Source organism: Tachysurus vachellii, chromosome 11 (genome assembly GCF_030014155.1).
Source record: "Tachysurus vachellii isolate PV-2020 chromosome 11, HZAU_Pvac_v1, whole genome shotgun sequence".
Lineage (NCBI taxonomy): Eukaryota > Metazoa > Chordata > Actinopteri > Siluriformes > Bagridae > Tachysurus > Tachysurus vachellii.
This window is the reverse complement of record NC_083470.1, coordinates 16,884,425-16,904,906: the sequence shown is the minus strand read 5'-3', so window position 1 is coordinate 16,904,906 and position 20,482 is coordinate 16,884,425. Positions and strand designations below refer to the sequence as shown.

The 20,482-nt window shown below is 38.5% G+C and overlaps 1 protein-coding gene across 6 annotated transcripts in view; it reads left to right on the top strand.

The window, feature by feature from the left end:
* gapvd1 (GTPase activating protein and VPS9 domains 1) overlaps window positions 1–20,482 on the top strand; it is a 95,141-nt gene that overhangs the window by 55,772 nt on the left and 18,887 nt on the right. For all 6 annotated transcript variants that reach the window (XM_060881441.1, XM_060881440.1, XM_060881444.1 and 3 more), the window contains exons 12-15: window positions 4,220–4,357; window positions 7,787–7,921; window positions 11,024–11,143; window positions 11,353–11,430. In XM_060881441.1, coding sequence (XP_060737424.1) covers window positions 4,220–4,357; window positions 7,787–7,921; window positions 11,024–11,143; window positions 11,353–11,430 — 471 coding nt within the window. The remainder of the gene's footprint in view (window positions 1–4,219; window positions 4,358–7,786; window positions 7,922–11,023; window positions 11,144–11,352; window positions 11,431–20,482) is intronic.

Here is a 20,482-nt window from a genome sequence, read left to right as displayed (position 1 = left end):
CCTGGTTCCCAGAATACACCTAACAAGGAAACAAAAAGCGTCTCCCGAGGAAGAATAAAAAAATTAACTGCGGTAGGAAAGAAAAATGTAATCAAACAAAAGCAACAGCATACAATATCAACCAAACAGTATAATTTAAACGCCAACTTGGGCACACAATTCACAGCAAATTATTTAAACACAGGAAGTGACATCCTTTTAAAAAAGATTTTAAAAAGATCTGAAGTGCATGGCCTCCTCTTGCTGTCTTTAGACCAAAAACAAAATCGTTTTTGAAAAAATTAACTGTTATAGAAAAAAGTGCAACAAAGTGGAGAAATACAAATTACTTAATACAAATTAAGGAAAACAGCAGTGCACAAGTATTCATAAAATAGGAAACATGCACAAAAATTGCTGAAAACTATTTGAAACCTGGAACTATACCATAGAAACACCAGTTCATTTGGATCCTGGTTTATTTGCTCTTTCTGAGTATCAGAATCAGCTTTATTTTCCAAGTGTGCTCTTACAACCAAATTTGTTGTGGTTACGGGAGCATAGTGTATACATAAACACAGACTAAACGGTAAAAAGGTAAAAATCTAAATCATGTACAATGTCAAGTTCTTTACAGATGTGCCTACATTAGAACATTAGAATGTACATTAGAATTGTGAGTACTGTACATTTATCTAATCATGTATTTACATATATTAGGACATTATTTACATTTACATTATTTACTGGCCAGTGTCCCCCAACTGAGGATTTGTTGGGTTTTCCTTGCCACTTAGGGATAGATGTTAGAGAGATATATAGTAACTTAATTTTACATTTTTCTGTTTCTATACTTCTGCAAAGCTGCTTTAGACAATTTGAATTGTTAAAAGCGCTATACAAATAAATCTGAAAAAATTGAAAAATATGTACTTAGTAGTACTAGTGCGATGTTCTTTAGATGGGCCAGCACCAGTCTCTCAAATGACTTCATTATCACAGATGTCAGAGCCAACAGGTCTGTGGTCATTTATCCCTGTGAGCTTGGGTTTCTGGTAAAACAGGGATGATGGTAAAACATTTGAGGCAGGAGGGAACTATGCACTGCTCCAGTGATTGTATTAAAGATCTGTGTGAAGATGGGGGACAGTTGGTTAGCACAGGCATTAGGCAGGTGAGACACCAGCTAGACCTTTTCCTTTCCCATTTCTGCAAGATCATTTCCATAGTTGGTTGTGTGGTGTGAGACTGGGCTTTTCAAACCTGCAGTAAAAACCAGTCAGGTCTTCAGCCAGTTGCTACAGAGTTGGGGGATGGCAACTTGTAGCAAGTGATAGTTTTCAGGCCTTTCCACACAGAAGCAGGTTCATTGGCTGAAAATTGCCTTTCCAGCTTTTTAGAGTAGCTCTATTTTGAAACTCTTACCTCCCTTTTGGTAGAATACGAATAAAGTTTTAATAAAGTTTTGCTTTATTAAAGTCTATGAGGATAATATTAAGTGAGTCCTGGTATCACATTTCTGTAATTTGATTTGGCAGCACAGTGCTTACACGCATCTGGAAAGATGTAAACACTCAGTAGAATGAAATGTGAAAACTCACGTGGTGAGTAAAATAGCTTGCAGTTGATGAGTGTTTTTTTAATCAGGGCAGCACATCATCTTTAATGCTATGTCTTGACCCCTTCTATGGTTGATGTAAAAACAGGTCCTACCACCTTTCGTTTTCCCCCCGATAATTCCACAACGCAATCTACTCTGAACATCTGGAAGCCAGGCAGATATGCCACACTGTCTGTAATGGCTTCATTTAGCTAAGTTTCCATAAAGCACAATGCAGCAGAGTTAGAAAAATCCTATTTTGTGCAAGTGAGAAGTAGTAGTTCTTCCGTTTTGTTAGTGAGGGAGCAGAGGTTTGTCAAATAAATACTAAGAAGCACATTTCTGAAGCTGTGCTGTTGGAACATAACCATTCGCCTCTCCAACCATCTCGCTTCTCATGCTTGTGTGTACTTGATCACTTTTACAGCACAGCTGCAAGTCTAACTAGAAAATACCTTAAAAGTTGATCAAATAAAAGTTGAAGAAAATCAAAAACCAGTATAAAATCTTGTTGTTTTTGCTAATTCATATTCAGTAATTCATCTTTGTAGAACTGATAGTTACTGTAACAATTTTTTTTCTGACTTGCTTGACCTGAATATTCAACTTCGTATTTTCAGCTTGTGTTTTTTTAACTGATTATTTAATAACTGAATTTTTGTGATCTGAATTTATTTTGACAAATTGACATGAACATTTATCTTAAATTTTCAAGACATTAATTCCAGTTATTGAAATTACAAATGACAAATCCCATATGTAGGTATAATTCATATTAATCGCATCAATTAAAAACCCAAGTTATGTTCTTTGTTAGTGTAATATGAAAAGCTAAGAGAAGGTGTCATAGGGAGATATTATATATATATATATATATATATATATATACACACACACACACACACACACACACACACACACACACACACACACATACATACAGTATATATATATGAAAATAAAAAACTAAAATATCACATGGTCATAAGTATTCAGACCCTTTGCTCAGTATTGAGTAGAAGCACCCTTTTGAGCTAGTACAGCCATGAGTCTTCTTGAGAATGATGCAACAAGTTTTTCACACCTGGATTTGGGGATCCTCTGCCATTCTTCCTTGCAGATCCTTTTCAGTTTTGTCAGGTTGGATGGTGAACGTTGGCCATTTTCAGGTCTTTCCAGAGATGCTCAATTGGGTTTAGGTCAGGGCTCTGGCTGGTCCTGTCAAGAATGGTCACAGAGTTGTTCTGAAGCCACTCCTTTGTTATTTTAGCTGTGTGCTTAAGGTCATTGTATTGTTGGAAGGTGAACCTTCAGCCCAGTCTGAGGTCCTGAGCACTCTGGAAGAGGTTATTTTCCAGGATATCTCTGTACTTGGCCGCATTCATCATTCCTTCAATTGCAACCAGTCGTCCTGTCCCTGCAGCTGAAAAACACCCCATAGCATGATGCTGCCACCACCACCATGTTTCACTGTTGGGATTATATTGGGCAGGTGATGAGGCACTCAGGTGATGAGCAGTGCCTGGTTTTCTCCACACATACTGCTTAGAAATAACGCCAGAAAGTTCAATCTTGGTCTCATCAGGCCAGAGGATCTTATTTCTCATAATCTGGGAATCTTTCATGCGTTTTTTGGCAAACTCTATGCAGGCTTTCATATGTTTTGCACTGAGGCGAGGCTTCCGTCGGGCCACTCTGCCATAGAGCCCCGACTGGTGGAGGGCTGCAGTGATAGTTGACTTTCTGGAACTTTCTCCCATCTCCCTACTGCATCTCTGGAGCTCAGCCACAGTGATCGTTGGGTTCTTCTTTACCTCTTTCACCAAGGCTCTTCTCCCACAATTGCTCAGTTTGGCTGGACGGCCAGGTCTAGGAAAAGTTCTGATCGTCACAAACTTCTTCCATTTAAGGATTATGGAGGCCACTGTGCTCTTAGGAACCTTGAGTGCTGCAGAAATTCTTTTGTAACCTTGGCCAGATCAGTGCCTTGCCACAATTCTGTCTCTGAGCTCCTTGGGCAGTTCCTTCGTCCTCATGCACTGTGAGCTGTAAGGTCTTATATAGACAGGTGTGTACCTTTCCTAATCAAGTCCAATCAGTTTAATTAAACACAGCTGGACTCCAATGAAGGAGTAGAACCATCTCAAGGAGGAGCAGAAGAAATGGACAGCATGTGAGTTAAATATGAGTGTCACAGCAAAGGGTCTGAATACTTATGACCATATGATATTTCAGTTTTTCTTTTTTAATAAATTTGCAAAGATTTCTACATTTCTGTCAAGATGGGGTGCTGAGTATACATTAATGAGAAATGGCTGCAATGAACCAAAGAGTGAAAAATTTAAAGGAGTCTGAATATATATATATATGTGTGTGTGTGTGTGTGTGTGTGTGTGTGTGTGTGTATATATATGTATATATATATATATATATATATATATATATGTATATATGTATATATATATATATATATATATATATATATATATATTTATATATATATATATATATATATATATATATATATATATGTGTGTATATATATATATATATATATATGTGTGTATATATATATATGTGTATATATATATATATAACATACACACAGAAACAAATGTTCTTGATCCACTGTCTGTTCAGGGGCTATGGTGGAAAACATGCTGGGTAGTCTGCTGTGCTTCCCAGCACCTGGCCCTATTCTTTTGGACCCCTGCGGTTCAACAATGTCTGAAACCACAAGTGAGGCCTGGAGTGTGGAAGTCTTGCCCAGTGATTCAGGTGAGTTTTCAGTTTATCAGAGAGCAAATTTGTAAGCAATGCTTCTAACAAATGTCTAATCAGATTCACAGATGTCTCCTGCTTGCTGAATACCTCCAATTGGGATATATTGGTGCCATTTTATCCTTTAATATTAGACTCCACAGATTTGGAAATAGTTATGTGACTCACCAAGGCCGTACATCCATTAATGCAATTGTATACATTCTGTCTTGTTTAGAGTTGCTTTTGAGAGAGGGCAAGCATTTTGTCCAATGCTTCTAAATCTTTTAAGCTGATGCTCTACTCTCACAAACCTGGTGGACAGTTTTTAGTAGACAAATTAATTATATTTTAGGAAGTCTTTTTAGTATCAGAAACAAAATATGTAAGTGGAAATATTGATGAAAACAAGACAATAAAGTACTCTTGGTCAGCCAGTGCACATCATGCAGCAAAAGTTTATGGTCATTACCCCAATTATATATGGGAAATGCAGAGTGTGGGGCATGTTTAAAAGCAAACATCAGTAACAAGCTTTGAATGCTTCTGGAGAATCAAGTCCACTAATTAAGGACAATTCACAAAAGCTTGAACCATAGATAGGACCAATGTCTCAATCTTGCTGGATCACTTGCACTACTTAACCAGAATATTTTATACACCACAACTCACAGCACTCAAAAAACTAAATTTTACTGATGATTTGGACAAGCCCCCTTTATGTTACTTTTATAGATTTGGGTTGGGATCAAGTTAGGAAATGGAGAGAAAGGCAGAGAAAACTATATATTATTTCAGATCATAAAATTAGCATGCTGTGCTTATCTAATTTATTTTATTTTTAACAATTCCCATTGTCTCAAAGCAGCTTTACAGAGTTATGGAAACAGAAGAGGGGGGAAAAAAAAGAAATAAATATATAATAATAATAATAATAATAATAATAATAATAATAATAATAATAATAATAACAACAAGAAAAAAAATAAGGATAAAAATAAATTAATTTACTAATAAATTAAATTATTATTATTATTAAATAAATATACAATTAAAGTTTAAAATTAATTTTAAAATATTAACTTTAAAATTTAAAATACTATATATCTATCCCTATCCCTAATGAACACGCCGATGGCGGCAAGGAAGACCTTCCTGAGATAATATGAGAAAGCAACCTTGAGAGGAACCAGGCTCAGAGGGGAACTAATCTTCACTTGGGTGACCACCAGGTGACTAGACTCCAGCCAGGGATATAATATCAGGATTGATGAAGTAGCTCCGTAAGAAGAGATGATCAGGCTAGGAACTCTGAACACTGGGAGCTCGGAAGTTGCACATACTATATAGCGAGAGAGAGAGAGAGAAAGAGAGAAGAAAAATTGCTGTTAGTTATGATTATAATCAGGTGATGAACAAATAAATTATGTGCAACATAAGTGCAGACAGGGACTCCGGCAAGACTAGCTATGACGGCATAAGGTGACACAGACACTAGGGTTTCCTGGGATGTAAAGCGTCCCACCACTCTACAGACTGCAAACCTGAGCAACTTGGGAGGGTGGTAAGCTGACAGCATCCAGACATCCCAGAAGTCTGTTAAATAACTGTGGGGCACAGTGAGAAAAAGCTCTGCCCACTGCTGTAGTCTTTTGTACTTGAGGTACTACCAAATAGCCTGCACTTTTTTATTGAAGTAGGCATGACGGATCATAAAAAAACAAAGATCTCTCGGGTACTGTAGTGCATGACCATTAATTGCTTCATAGTTTAGTAATAGTATTTTATAATCAATGCAAAACTTGTATTAACAGTAATATTTACAACTTTAACCTGCGCTGACTCTGTGCTATGATGAGGCCTAAATCCTGACTGATACATTTCATGAATATTTTTCCTATGTAGGTATGAGCATAACTGCTGATCTACAACCTTTTCTAGGATCTTGGAGTTAAAGGGGAGGTTTGATATTGGCCTATAGTTTAACAGCTGGCATGGGTCGAGATCAGGTTTTTTAATCAAAGGTTTGATAACTGCTAGCTTAAAAGATTTTGGCACATAGCCAGTGCTAAGGGAAGAATTTATTATCTTTAGAATGTGTTGGAGAGCTACTGGTAGTATCTCTTTAAAGAAACACGTGGGTAGGGGATCCAGTATGCAGGTTGATGATTTTGAAGAAGATATCAGTGAAAATATATCTCTTGAAGGGGATTAAAACTAGGGATGAGCGAGTACAGCATTATCTGTATCTGTATCCGTATCTGTTAACCATATGAATTATCTGTATCCATATCCGTACTCGGAGTGGGTGGGGCCTAACCCAGAAGTAGGCGGGGCTTGTCTTGAAATGGGCGGGGCTTTAACTGGTAATAATTAATTTGTAATATTTATAACACTAGCTTACTACCTTTATGTTTTTATGAAATACGGCAAAAATGTGTCAGACACTCAGTGTCTGGTTACTGGTTAGAGACAGCTGAAGGTTTAAAAAAGAGAAAATCTCCGACAGGCAGAGACGCAATGCGAGTCACATTCTACCAAGCAAGCACCACGTCTGAACGAACCCACGTTTACCAGAACTTTACTGGTTAGTAAGTACGTATTATTAACGTTACAACCCGAAGTAAAAAGCTCAAGAAACAATAAACGTTAACGGAAAAGACCCACGAACCCGAGTGACTGATTGAGAGACAGAGAGCTGTTGTGTGTGTGACTGTGAGTGAGCAGAGCGAGACACAGCAACACAATACATCTGTATGTGTGTAGGGGAGGGGCACTGTGACTAGCCTATCACAGAATGCTGACACAATCAGCTACCCAATGATGATTTTCATTCAATCCGAGCACAGATATTGACTCGTATAATACTCGTACTCGGCAGAAGTGCTTTATCCGTACCGGATACTCGTTTCAGCCGAGTATCCGGCTCATCTCTAATTAAAACTGTCTAAATACTGATCAAAAACGGAAATATTATCTATCAATTTGTTTGGTATTAATGAATGGTCTGAATTTTCTGCCTGATGTTATCAATTTTTCCATTGAAATAATTCATGAAGTCCTTACTGTTACAAATAGATGGTGTGCGCTTTTTGACAGTGTTTTTATTCCTGGTTAATTTTACTACAGTATTCATTAAAAATTTAGGATTATTTTTATCATCTTTAATAAGGCTGGAGAAATACACCGATCTAGCAGCGCTAAGAGATTTTTTGTAGCTATGAAGCCATTCCTTCCATGCTAATCAAAATACTGATAATTTAGTTTGATGCCATTTACGTTCTAATTTCCAAGTTAATTTCCATAGTGTCATTTCTTTAGTGTTGTCACATGAAAAGATACTTTTATGACACTTTTATGACGTACTGTATGTGTAATACACTGGCAATACATAATAAAATGTAACTGTCTCCATACTGTCTCTACCGTTACTGTGCGTGTGTGTAGAAACTGCAGATTTAAAACAAGAGGAGCGCTTACAGGAGTTAGAAAGCTGTTCAGGCATGGGAAGCACTTCAGATGACACTGAAGTCAGAGAGGTCAGCTCCCGACCAAGTACCCCTGGATTAAGCATCATCTCAGGTACCCATAAAGAAATCCATGCAGTTGGAAAAGAACATTTAGCTATCTTAAAAACACAACAATTCAAGTTTCACTTGTTTTGCTAGGCTGCTGTCAGAATCACTGATACTAATCCTCAATACCCTCAACATTGCACTCACCCAGAACATCTATATTAACTACAAATTATAAATATGGGGTCAGAATTGTTTCGTTATAATGAAAATATATACTATGATCCACAAATAAATATAAAGAGTTTCACAAATATTTTTTAAATCCACAAATAAATAAAATGGGATTTGCAAATAAAAAAAATATTTGTAAATATATATTTAATTGTATTTATTTGTGAATGGCTTCCTGCTCATTTGTGAATCGCATTCTGTGCATTTGTGGATTTGAAACATTTCTAACCTCAAGACGTGCACAAGAATCCACAAATAGGTGGACTCCGCCCACCGTCTACTCCAGCCAATCGGATAACGGTCTCGTGGCGCTGACCAATCGTGGCACGGTCTACCTCCAACCAATCACGTTCTGATTTACTCGCAATCGCATGACTCGAAATCATGACATTATCTACTGTATGTGAAATACTAAAAATAAAAATAAAAAGCCCAGAAACAGAGATGAACCTTTTCAGACAAATATTGTAAACTCCTGATAGAGATAACATGCATGCTATCCTTACTAATCGGTCAAGTGCAGGTCATTTAGAAACAGAAGTGTCATGTGAAATAGCATTCAGTGTCAACTCACTGTACACCTGTAAACATTGCTCACATTTTTCTGATTGAAAATGTACTGTGTGACTTTTTTAAAGTAAAAGTTAAGGAAGCAGGATGCATTATGCTTACAACTCTTAGGTTTCATCATTCAAGGTATCATAATTCCTCTATACAGCTTGTATACATTAGAATAAAATGTCATTTCTTCACGACCATAATGCTTTATATAACGTAGAACGATGGCACACAGGGCTAAGTCATGTACGTGCAAGTGAAAGCATCAGTATGAGAAAAATGCGAAGTAAAAAAAAAATCATGAGACTGTAAATACATGTGAAAGGGCACACAAAATAGAACAAGAGAATCGTACTGGATGAAAAAAACGAGTGCAAACTAGACACTGCATTGAAGAACAGCCTCAGAGCGAGTAAATCAGAACATGATTGGTTGGAGGTAGACCGTGCCACGATTGTTCAGCGCCACGAGACCGTTGTCCGATTGGCTGGAGTAGAAGGTGGGCGGAGTCCACCTATTTGTGGATTCTTGTGCACGTCTTGAGGTTAGAAATGTTTCAAATCCACAAATGCACAGAACGCAATCCACAAATGCGTGCAGTGATTCACAAATGCACAGAACGCGATTAACAAATGAGCAGGAAGCCATTCACAAATAAATACAATTAAATATATATTTACAAATATTTTTTTTATTTGCAAATCCCATTTTATTTATTTGTGAATTTCATAAAATATTTGTGAAACTCTTTATATTTATTTGTGGATTTAAAAAATATTTGTGAAACTCTATATTTATTTGTGGATCATAGTATATTTATTCAGAATAACGAAACAATTCTGACCCCATATAAAAATCTTTAACTTTCATAAACATGACAAATTAGATGTAGCATAGTCATAGTAGTGTAGTCAAAGCAGGGATAATACTACAGCAAACTTTTCAAGACCGCCGCATCCAAAACAAAACAAGAAAGCACATTGTGACAATGATGGTCACATTTTCCACTGGCATTAGAAAAAAGCGTCTGGTGACATGGTTCTCCCAGAAGTGGGTCTTGCACCCCAATTGCTTTTTGTCAACCAAGGTGTTTTTAACCATAAACATTAATTATTTCTTTATATTTGACAGATCTCTATTATTGCAAGTTATTTTGTCCTTGAAACTAAAAATGAGAGAAAGATTTACATCATATGTTTTTGCAGGCATATTACCATTTCTGTAGACAATCTAGCCATGGGGTTGCAGGCTAGTGACTTCTGTGTTGGTCCCAAGCTCGTATAAATAGAGAGAGTTGCGTCAGGAATGGCATCTGGCATCAAACGTGCCAAATTTAAACTTGCAAATTGTCAGTGGGAATTCTATACCAGACCTGGGTCAACAACGACTCCCACCGGCACGTAGTATTGGAGGGGGATGCAAACTGTGTTATTTTGGTATGGATAGGAAGAGAAATGGGGTAGGTCTGATTCTGAAGGATGTTTGTGAGGAATGCTTTATAGGTGAAGAGATTGTCAGACAAGGTAAACAATTTTAAGTTAGAAATTGAAGGGGTAATGTTGAATGTCATCAGTGGTTATGCTCCACTGGTTATGCTCCACCCCTCATGCTGTGAGTTAGAAGAGAAGGAGAGATTCTGGAGTGAGTCAGAGTATTCCCAGATGGGAGAAAGTAGTGTTTGGAGCAGACTTCTACGGGCATGTTGATGAGGGGAACAGTGGTGATGAGGAGGTGATGGGCAGGATGGCTGTAGTTAACACTCATTTCCAGAAAAGAGAGAAATATAGAGTTACATATGAGTGGAGGTACTGTAGGAGTACGCTGGTAGATTAGGGAGATTAGTGACTGCAAGGTAGTGGTAGGAGAGAGTGTAGCCTGACAGCATCTGATGGTGATGTGTAAGATGTCTCTGGTGGTCAGGAAGTATAATAGAGGAAACCTAGAAAAGAAGACTAATGGTGGAAGTTACAAAAGGATTAATATTGTGATGAATTCAGACAGAAGCCGAGACAGGCTTTGGATGGTCTGGAAGAGCTTCCAGGTGACTGTTAAAGTACAGCAGAAGTGATGGGTAGGAGAGTGCTAGTTGTCATCTGGAAGGAGAAAAGAAGATAAAGAAATGTGGTGGAACAAGGAAGTACAGGACAGCACTCAGAGGAAGAGGCTAGCTAAAAAGAAGTAGGATATAGAACGGACCAAAGAAAATTGACAGGATTTTCTGGGATGTGGCAAAGGCCAAACAGAAAGAACAGAAATTGTCCCATGGACCACAAAGTCCAGGAACATGTAGAATGTTTTATAGCTTGAAAACAGTATATTATACTGTGGATGTTAACAATGACAGTTGGACAATCTAATGGATTGTCATTTTCTGTAGGTATTAGTGCAACATCTGAAGACATTCCCAACAAGATTGAAGACCTACGCTCAGAATGTAGCTCAGATTTTGGAGGCAAAGACTCTGTCACAAGCCCAGATGGAGAGGATTCTGTGCATGGTATACATATCCAAATAGAAGTAACATTTATAGGAAAGCATGTATCCTAATAACTGTATCACTAAGTGAGCTATAATTTTAATTTGTTTCAACGAAATATTGTATGCTGGTACACATTATCATTACATGATGTTAAAGGCTTTACTGTTGTTTAGCTTACCCATTTTCTCCCTTGCTTGTTTGGGTCTATCATTCATGCATCTCTCCAGGAGCCCATGGTTTGTCCTGTGGTCCTGCTCAAACTGATTCTCTGCTGACCATGTTTGATCCCCTCTCCTGTGGACAAGGTAATGTAGATTTCCAGCGTGCACTAATGTAGGGTTATTTACATTTGCAGGTCAGTGTGCTATTATAAATTATGGCAAAGCCCCTAAATGCTAATAACCCAATAAAAAGTGTCTTATTCCTTCATAATTATGCTTATGAATATATGTACTTAAGTTCTAAACTAATATGCACTTTAAGGGTCTCTAGCAATTAAGCAAGTGTAGCTAAACAACAAAAAATTTATTTTTTTTTTTCTCGATTTGTTTTGTCTCAACTTCTGTCTGATTTAACTACTTCTGATATCTGATGATGGGAATGAGTGTCTTTGCTGTCATGTTTTTCTATGTAAGTTTTGGGAATTTTGTAAGCTTGGAAATTTGCAGTTACAGCAACATAGGGATATCAGCAAAAGAAAACGATATCAAGGCAAGGCCACTTGAAATTATAAGAGATATAGGAGATATTAGTGAGACATAACATAAATGGTAACAAATTATATATAAAGCCTACTTTGAATCTCAGATATTACCATTGTTGTCTGCTTATTAGTTCTCTAGCATTGTATACATTTCTGTGAAGTTGGTTCATCCAGTGCATTGCCTTAATAGGCCCTAAGTGATAAAATTTTAATTGATAACATTTCCGATTCTACTTGATTCGTTCTGTAAATCAGACTTTTTAAACAATTCAAATTTTGATCAAAATTATATTTAAATAACTGTCCAGGAGCTGTTTGTTTCTCATCTGGTATTCACTAGTCAACATTTGAAGTGGATCAGAATCTTTCATCAAAGTTGTCCTAAAATCAAAATGTGTTTCTTTCACAATTCATGCAGAACATGCAAGTCTGTTATTAGTCAATGTTGTCATTAATGAAATGTCATCCCTTATGGCTTTTGATGGTTTCCAGACATGATTGTTTGTCATTAGTTACTAATTTACCTGTCAGTGGTGTCCATAATTGGGAACTTGTCATTGAGACAGTTTCACTTGAGTTTAGGAAGCATTGAAAATGCAGCTTTTAGTGAGATTTCAGGGTTCTGACCTCAACAGGGCCATTGGGATGCTGCACGGAGGCATGACTGCGTGAAGTTACAGACTCAGTGGGAACATCTCAGTGTCCTTTCCAGAGCCTGGAACAGGTTCAGAAGGTCTGGTACTGTGAGTAGAAGGCATGGTGGTGGCAGATGAGTCACAAAACCAAATAAAGTCTGATACTAAAATGACCTTCAGTAGGCAACAGGGGTGCCAGTGTCCACTCAGACGGTGAGGAAACGACTTCATAAAGTTGGTTTGAGAGCAAGAAGACCAGCTGATGATATACCCCTTTCCAGAACACACAAACCGGCACATCTACAGTGGGCCACAGAACACTGCAGATGGACACTTAATGAGTAGGGTACAGTGCTCTTCACAGAAAGCAACTCATCGTATGCTTTCTGTTTGGCCTTTGTCACATCCTTCTTCACTTAGCACTGCGATTCCTTGTAATCCTGTTGCCGTCTGTTCCTGTCCTGTTTTGTTGCTGCTCCAAAGCAGATGGTGATGTATGTGCACAGGACAGATCCAATGACTGCAGTGTAGAACTGCATCAACAGCTGCTGTGGCAAACCATACTTCCTTAATTGGTGTAGAAAGTACATTCTCTGCTGGGCATTTTTGAGAATGGAATTTATGTTGAAGGTTCTTGGAAAATGGTAGTGCTCTGAAACTTGAAGGTCTCCGCAGATGACACAGGGCTGTTGGATATTGTGAGGGGGAGTCGTGTTGAGGGGAATTTCCTAAAGTCCACTGTCATCGGCACAGTTTTGAGTGTGTTTAGCTCTAGGCTGTTCTGACTGCACTATAGCACCAGCTGCTTCACCTCCTGCTAATATGCAGACTCCTGGTTGAGTCTTGTGTGAGTCCGATGAGCATAGTATCATCTGCAAATTTCAGGAGTTTAACAGTATAGAGCATAGGTCACTAACAGGCGGACCGCAGTCCGGGTCCGGACCAAGAAGCTGTCCAATACGGACCCGGACCTACGGCCAAAACAAAAGGTTATGATTTAAAACTTGACGAAGCACTTCTATTTTAACCGGAGCAGCTTTTGCAATCTTTACGGTAGTGGTAGTGGAAATGCACAGACCAAAGTTGCATGCGAGTTAAGCCATCCCACGTGATACCGCTCAGCCAGTCGAGTCTGTGCATTCCTGAAGTAAACACTGTGACTCAACAGTGCAAGACAGATGAGAGAGAATTAGAGTAAAGTTACACATGAAAGAAAGATAGCGATACATGTAGAAAACAAAGGGAGAGAAACAGACGAGTGAGACGGAGAAAGGGAGAGAAACAGACGAGTGAGACGGAGAAAGGGAGAGAAACAGACAAGTGAGACAGAGAAAGGGAGAGAAACAGACGAGTGAGACGGAGAAAGGGAGAGAAACAGACGAGTAAGACAGAGAAAGGGAGAGAAACAGACGAGTGAGATGGAGAAAGGGAGAGAAACAGATGAGTGAGACGGAGAAAGGGAGAGAAACAGACGACTGAGACAGAGAAAGAATAAAGAACAAATGGCGCTCTCCAAAAAAAGAAAAGTGGACAGCAAAAACATTTAATCTAGAATGGACAGACTGATTTCTGTTCATACTTACCACTTCACTAAACCAGTGTGTCTCATATGTTCAGAAACAGTGGCACTTATTAAAACAAGTAATTGTGTGCACATCCCACCTGGCAGGTGCTGGACAAAAGAAACTGCTAAAGTGAAGAAGACCCAGTAGGGTCGAAACGTTGCTTGATTTTTAATAATCTAATAAATATGAGAGTTATAAACTGTGTTGCGGACATTCCTTTTTTTTTTTTTTTTTTTTTTAAACTTTTTTTTCACTTATTAAAAGTGGCAATGTGAAACACCATTATGAGACAAAACATAAAGGTTTTGAACAAACATTTCCACTCAACTCTGAAGACAGCGTCCCTGAGACAGCTTTCCCAGGTCTGAGGAAAGTAGCCCTATACATCCTGGCCATGTTTGGCTCTACATACAACTGCGAGGCAGCTTTCTCTACAATGAACATAATCCAAACTAAATATGGTTCCAGGCTCACTAATGGGCACCTCCAAATGTGTATGAGAATGGCCCTGACTCCATTCAAGCCCAGGTTTAACCCTAACCCAAGCCAAGCTAGAGCTCAGTTCTTTCACTGAGATATAAAAGGGAAAGTTAAACACTTTATTTAAACATACACAATTTTCACATTTTATTTATTTTCTCTTATTTTGAAATGTAGCCCTACTTTCATTTATTTAATGAGAGAACGTTATACATATCTACAATCATACATACAGCGGGTAAAATAAGTATTGAACACGTCACCGTTTATCTCAGTTAATTTATTTCTAAAGGTGCTATTGACCTGAAATTTTCACCAGATGTTGGTAACAACCCATTCAATCCACACATGCAAAGAAATCAAACCATAGATGTCCGTAAATTAAGTTATGTTTAATAATGTTAAATGACACAGAGAAAAAGTATTGAACACGCTTACTGAAACATATTTAATACTTTGTACAAAAGCCTTTTTTGGTAATGACAGCTTCAAGATGCCTCCTGTATGGAGAAATGAGTTGCATGCATTGCTGAGATGTGATTTTGGCCCATTCTTCCACACAAACAGTCTTCAAATCTTGAAGGTTCTGTGGGCCTCTTCTATGAACTCTGATCTTTAGTTCTTTCCATCCAGATTTTCAATTGGATTCAAGTCAGGTGATTGGCTGGGCCATTCTAGCAGCTTTATTTTCTTTCTCTGAAACCAATTGAGAGTTTCCTTGGCTGTGTGTTTGGGATCATTGTCTTGCTGAAATGTCCACCCTCGTTTCATCGTCATCATCCTGGTAGATGGCAGCAGATTTTTATCAAGAATGTCTCTGTACATTTTCCCATTCATCCTTCCTTCAATTATGTGAAGTTTGCCAGTACCGTATGCTGAAATACAGCCCCACACCATGATGTTCCCACCTCCATACTTACTGTTGGTATGGTGTTTTGATGTGCAGTGCCATTTCTCCTCCAAACATGGTGTGTATTATGGCATCCATAGAGATCAATTTTGGTCTCATCTGACCAGACTATGTTCTTCCAGTATTTCACAGGCTTATCCAAATGTTGTGCAGCAAACTTTAAACGAGCTTCAATATGTCTTTGCTTCAGCAGTGGAGTCTTGCGTGGTGAGCGTGCATACAGGCCATGGCGGTTGAGAGCATTACTTATTTTCTTTGAAACAGCTTTACCTGCTGATTCCAGGTCTTTCTGAAGCTGTCCACAAGTGATCCTTGGCTCTTAGACAACACTTCTAATAATTCTTTTCACTCCTCTGTCAGAAATCTTGTGAGGAGCACCTGGTCGTGGGTTTATGGTGAAACCTGAAACCTTTACCTGTTTATGGTGAAATGATGTTCTTTCCACTTACGGATTATGGCCCCAACAGTGCTCACTGGAACATTCAGAAGTTTTGAAATCCTTCTGTAACCAATGCCATCAGAATGTTTTGCAACAATAAGGTTGCGAAGGTCTTGAGAGAGTTCTTTGCTTTTACCCATCATGAGATGTTTCTTGTGTGATACCTTGGTAACGAGACCTTTTTATAGGCCATCAGTTTGGACAGCACTAGCTGATATTAATTTGCATTGACAAGGGGCAGGATTGCTTTCTAATTACTGATTGTCTTGGCTTTCCATGCCTTTTTGCACCTCCCTTTCTTCATGTGTTCAATACTTTTTCCCTGTGTCATTTAACATTATTAAACATAACTTAATTTACGGACATCTATGGTTTGATTTCTTTGCATGTTTGGATTGAATGGGTTGTTACCAACATCTGGTGAAAATTTCATGTCAATAGCACCTTTAGAAATAAATTTACTGAGATAAATGGTGACGTGTTCAATACTTATTTTACCCGCTGTATGTTCAGTTCTATGTTACGGGACAATAAATATTGTCAAAAAGTTTTTGAATTGTACTGAATTTATTTGATTTGACAGTCAGGTATTGATTGCTTGCAGATGTTGATACAACTACTAGGCTACTTAAATATATATCACACTAACTAGTTAGACATTATGATCTTCCAGACCTTTGCTTCAAGAGATTTTCTCTTACTGGACCTCTTTAAATTTTAGTTGAATACCTCTGGTATAGAGGGAGAATAGCAGTGAGGAGAGGACACATAACTGAGGAGTGTCTGTGCCATATCGAAGTACTAATCTTTTTTGGTGCACTCTTGTCTTCACAAATGTGTGACTAATCACTTCACACCTTGTGACAAACAATCGTGTCTGGGCATCTTCATAAGTGACGAGGCATGAAATTCCATTAGTGACAACATCTATTAATAGCAGACTTTTAAATGTTAATTTAACAACATTGAGAACTTTGATCATCTCTTTTGGTCCACTTTAAATTGTGACTACTGTGTGTTTGTGAATATATATATATATATATATATATATATATATATATATATATATATATATATATATATATATATATATATATATATGAATGTTGGCATTCATTCACCAGAGCATCACAGGTTGCCACTAGAGTCCTCTTCCACTCCACCTTCCATTTGAGGATGCCCCACAATAGGGTTTAGGTCTGGAGACATGTGTGGCCCGTCAATCACCTTTACCCTCAGCTTCTTGAGCAAGGCAGTGGTTGTCTTGGAGGTGTGTTTGGGGTCATGTTGGAATACTGACCTGCGGACCAGTCTCTGAAGGGAGGGGATCATGCTCTGCTTCAGTATGTCACAGTACATGTTAACCTTCATGGTTCCCTTAAAGCTCCCCAGTGCCAGCAACAATCATGCAGCCCCAGACATGATACTCCCACCACCATGCTTGACTGTAGGCAAGACACACTTTCCTCATCTGGTTGCGGCCACACACGCTTGACACCATCTGAACCAAAAATGGTTCCAGTAATCCATGTGCTTAGTCTGCTTGTCTTCAGCAAACTGTTTGTGGGCTTTCTTCTGTATGATCTTTAGAAGAGGCTTCCTTCTGGGATGACAGCCATGCAGACCAATTTGATGCAGTGTGCGCGTATGGTCTCAGCACTGACAGGCTGATCTCGCACCCCTTCAACTACATTACATTACATAAACTACATTTACAGCATTTAGCAGGCGCCCTTATCCAGAGCGACTTACATTTCATCTCATTTTTTTTACAATTGACCAGCAGTGGCAACCTGGTGGACATGGGAATTGAACAAACAACCCTCCGATTGGTAGTCCAGCACCTTAACCTCTAGGCTACCACATCCCCACCTCTGCAGCAATGCTGGTAGCATTCATATGTCTATTTTCCAAAAACAACCTCTGGATATGATGCTGACCACGTGCAATAAACTTTTTTAGTCGACCATGGCGAAGAATGTTCTGAGGGGAACCTGTCCTGTTAAACCACTGTATGGTCTTGGCCACCGTGCTGCAGCTCAGTTTCAGGGTCTTGGCAGTCTTCTTATAGCCTATGCCATCTTTATGTAGAGCAGAAGAGAGTTCTTTGCCATAAAGTGCCATGTTGAACTTCCAGTGACCAGTATGAGAGAGTGAGAGCGATAACACCAAATTTAACATACATGCTCCCTATTCACACCTGAGACCTTGTAATACTAACGAGTCACATGACACTGGAGAGAATAAATGGCTAATTGGGCCCAATTTGGACATTTTCACTTAGGGGTGTACTCACTTTTGTGGCCAGCGGTTTAGATATTAATGGCTGTTTTGAGTTATTTTGAGGGGACAGCAAATTTACACTGTTATACAAGCTATACACTTGTGTAGAGCTACACAAGAAATTCCACTTTGCTACAATGTAAAGATATAATAAAATATTTACAAAAATGTGAGTGGTGTACTCACTTCTGTACTAAAGATACTGTGTGTGTGTGTATATATACACACCTGCAGGGCAGAGTTCCAAGACGAAAACCGGTGCTGAGCAAAAAGAACATAATGAACATAAAAAAACTCGTCTCAGTTTTGCCACAAAAAAAAATCTTGATAATCCCCAAGACTTTTGGGAAAATACTCTTTGGAAGGTGTGTCCCCATTACATCTGGCGTAAAAGTAACATGTTCTTTCATAAAAAGAACATCATACCAACCGTAAAATTTGGTGGTGGTAGTGTGATGGACTGGGGCTGTTTTGCTGCTTCAGGACCTGGAAGACTTGCTGTGATAAATAGAACCATGAATTCTGCTGTCTATCAAAAAATTCTGAAGTTCAATGTGCAGCCACATTGATATTTTTCTCATTTACCTAAATAATTGATGTAAATAACAGTCAGCATAATTCTCATGTTATCAACTATTAAGAGTACAATTAAAATTTTATTGAACAAACCTCCTAACTATTTTTTAAACATAAAAACTTACAATGCACTGTTCCAAATTATTATGCACAGTAAGTTTCAAAACACTGTATAGGTTGTAAAGAACTGAAAATTGTAATTTGTTGTGTTTGCAGCATATTTACTGAAATCAAAAGCTATTTCAATCAAACTTATAACAACATTTTAACTTTTTAAACATTTTAACAGGTCACGTTACATTTTAACATAGGACCCCTTATTTGATAGCAGCTTCACAAGTCTTGCATCCATTGAACTTGTGAGTTTTTGGACAGTTTCTGCTTGAATTTGTTTGCAAGATGTCAGAATAGCCTCCCAGAGCTGCTGTTTGAATGTAAACTGCCTCCCACCCTCATAGACCTTTTGCTTGAGGATGCTCCAAAGGTTCTCAATAGATAGGTAGGAGATAGATACAGTAGATCTCAATAGGATGGAGGCCACACCATGACTTTCTCTCCTTTTATCCCCATAGCAGCATTGATTCTTTGCAGCATGAGATGGTGCATTGTCATGCATGAAGATGATTTTATTACGGAAAGCTTAGTTCTTCCTTCTGTACCAGGGAAGGAAGTGGTCAGTAAGAAAATCCACATACTTTGCAAAGGTCATCTTTACACCTTCGGGGACCCTAAAGGGGCCGACCAGCTCTCTTCCAATGATTCCGGCCCAAAACATGACTCCACCACCGCCTTGCTGATGTTGCAGCCTTGTTGAAACAGGGTGGCTGTCCACCAACCATCCACTACTCCATCCATCTGGACCATCCAGGGTTGCACGGCACTCATCAGTGAACAGGACTGTTTGAAAATTAGTCTTCATGTATTTTTCTGCCCAATGCAGCCGTTTCTGCTTGTGGGCATTGGTTAGTGGTGGCCGAATAGAAGGTTTATGCACAGTTGCAAGACTCTGGGGGACTCTACACCTTGATGTCCGTGGAACTCCAGAGGCACCAGCAGCCTCAGATATCTGTTTGCTGCAAAGTAATGGTATTTTAGCAGCTTCTCTCTTGATCCGATGCTTGGATCTGCCAGAAATCTTCCTCAATGTGCCATTATCTACAAACCCGTCTGTGCTCTGAATCAGCCACAAATCTTTTAATAGTGCAATGATCACGCATAAGTTTTCATGAAATATCTAATGTTTTCATACCTCTTCCAAGGCATTGAACTATTTCACTCTTTTCGGCAGCAGAGAGATCCTTTTTCTTCCCCATATTGCATGAAAATGGTGCTCTGCTTAATAATGTGGAACACCCTCCTTTAGTAGTTTTTCGAATTGGGCTTACATGGCAATCTAATTATTACAGGTGTCCAAGATTGTTTTCAGTGATCAAAGAGCCCTGAGACACAATGTCATCCATGAGTTAAACTGAAAAACAAAATATTTAATCTTTGTGACACCTTAAAAAGGTATTTCAGGCTCGAAAACCCTCCAGTGTGGCTGAATTACAACAATTCCACAAAGACTTGCTCCACAGCGCTGTCCAACCAGTTATTAGGTTTAGGGGGCAAGCACTTTTTCACACAGGGTCAAGTAGGTTTGGATTTTGTTTTTCCTTAATAATAAAAAACTGCATTTTGTGTTTACTTGTTATCTTTGACTAATATTTAAATTTGTTTGATGATCTGAAATATTAAAGTGTGACAGATGTGCAAAAAAATAAAAA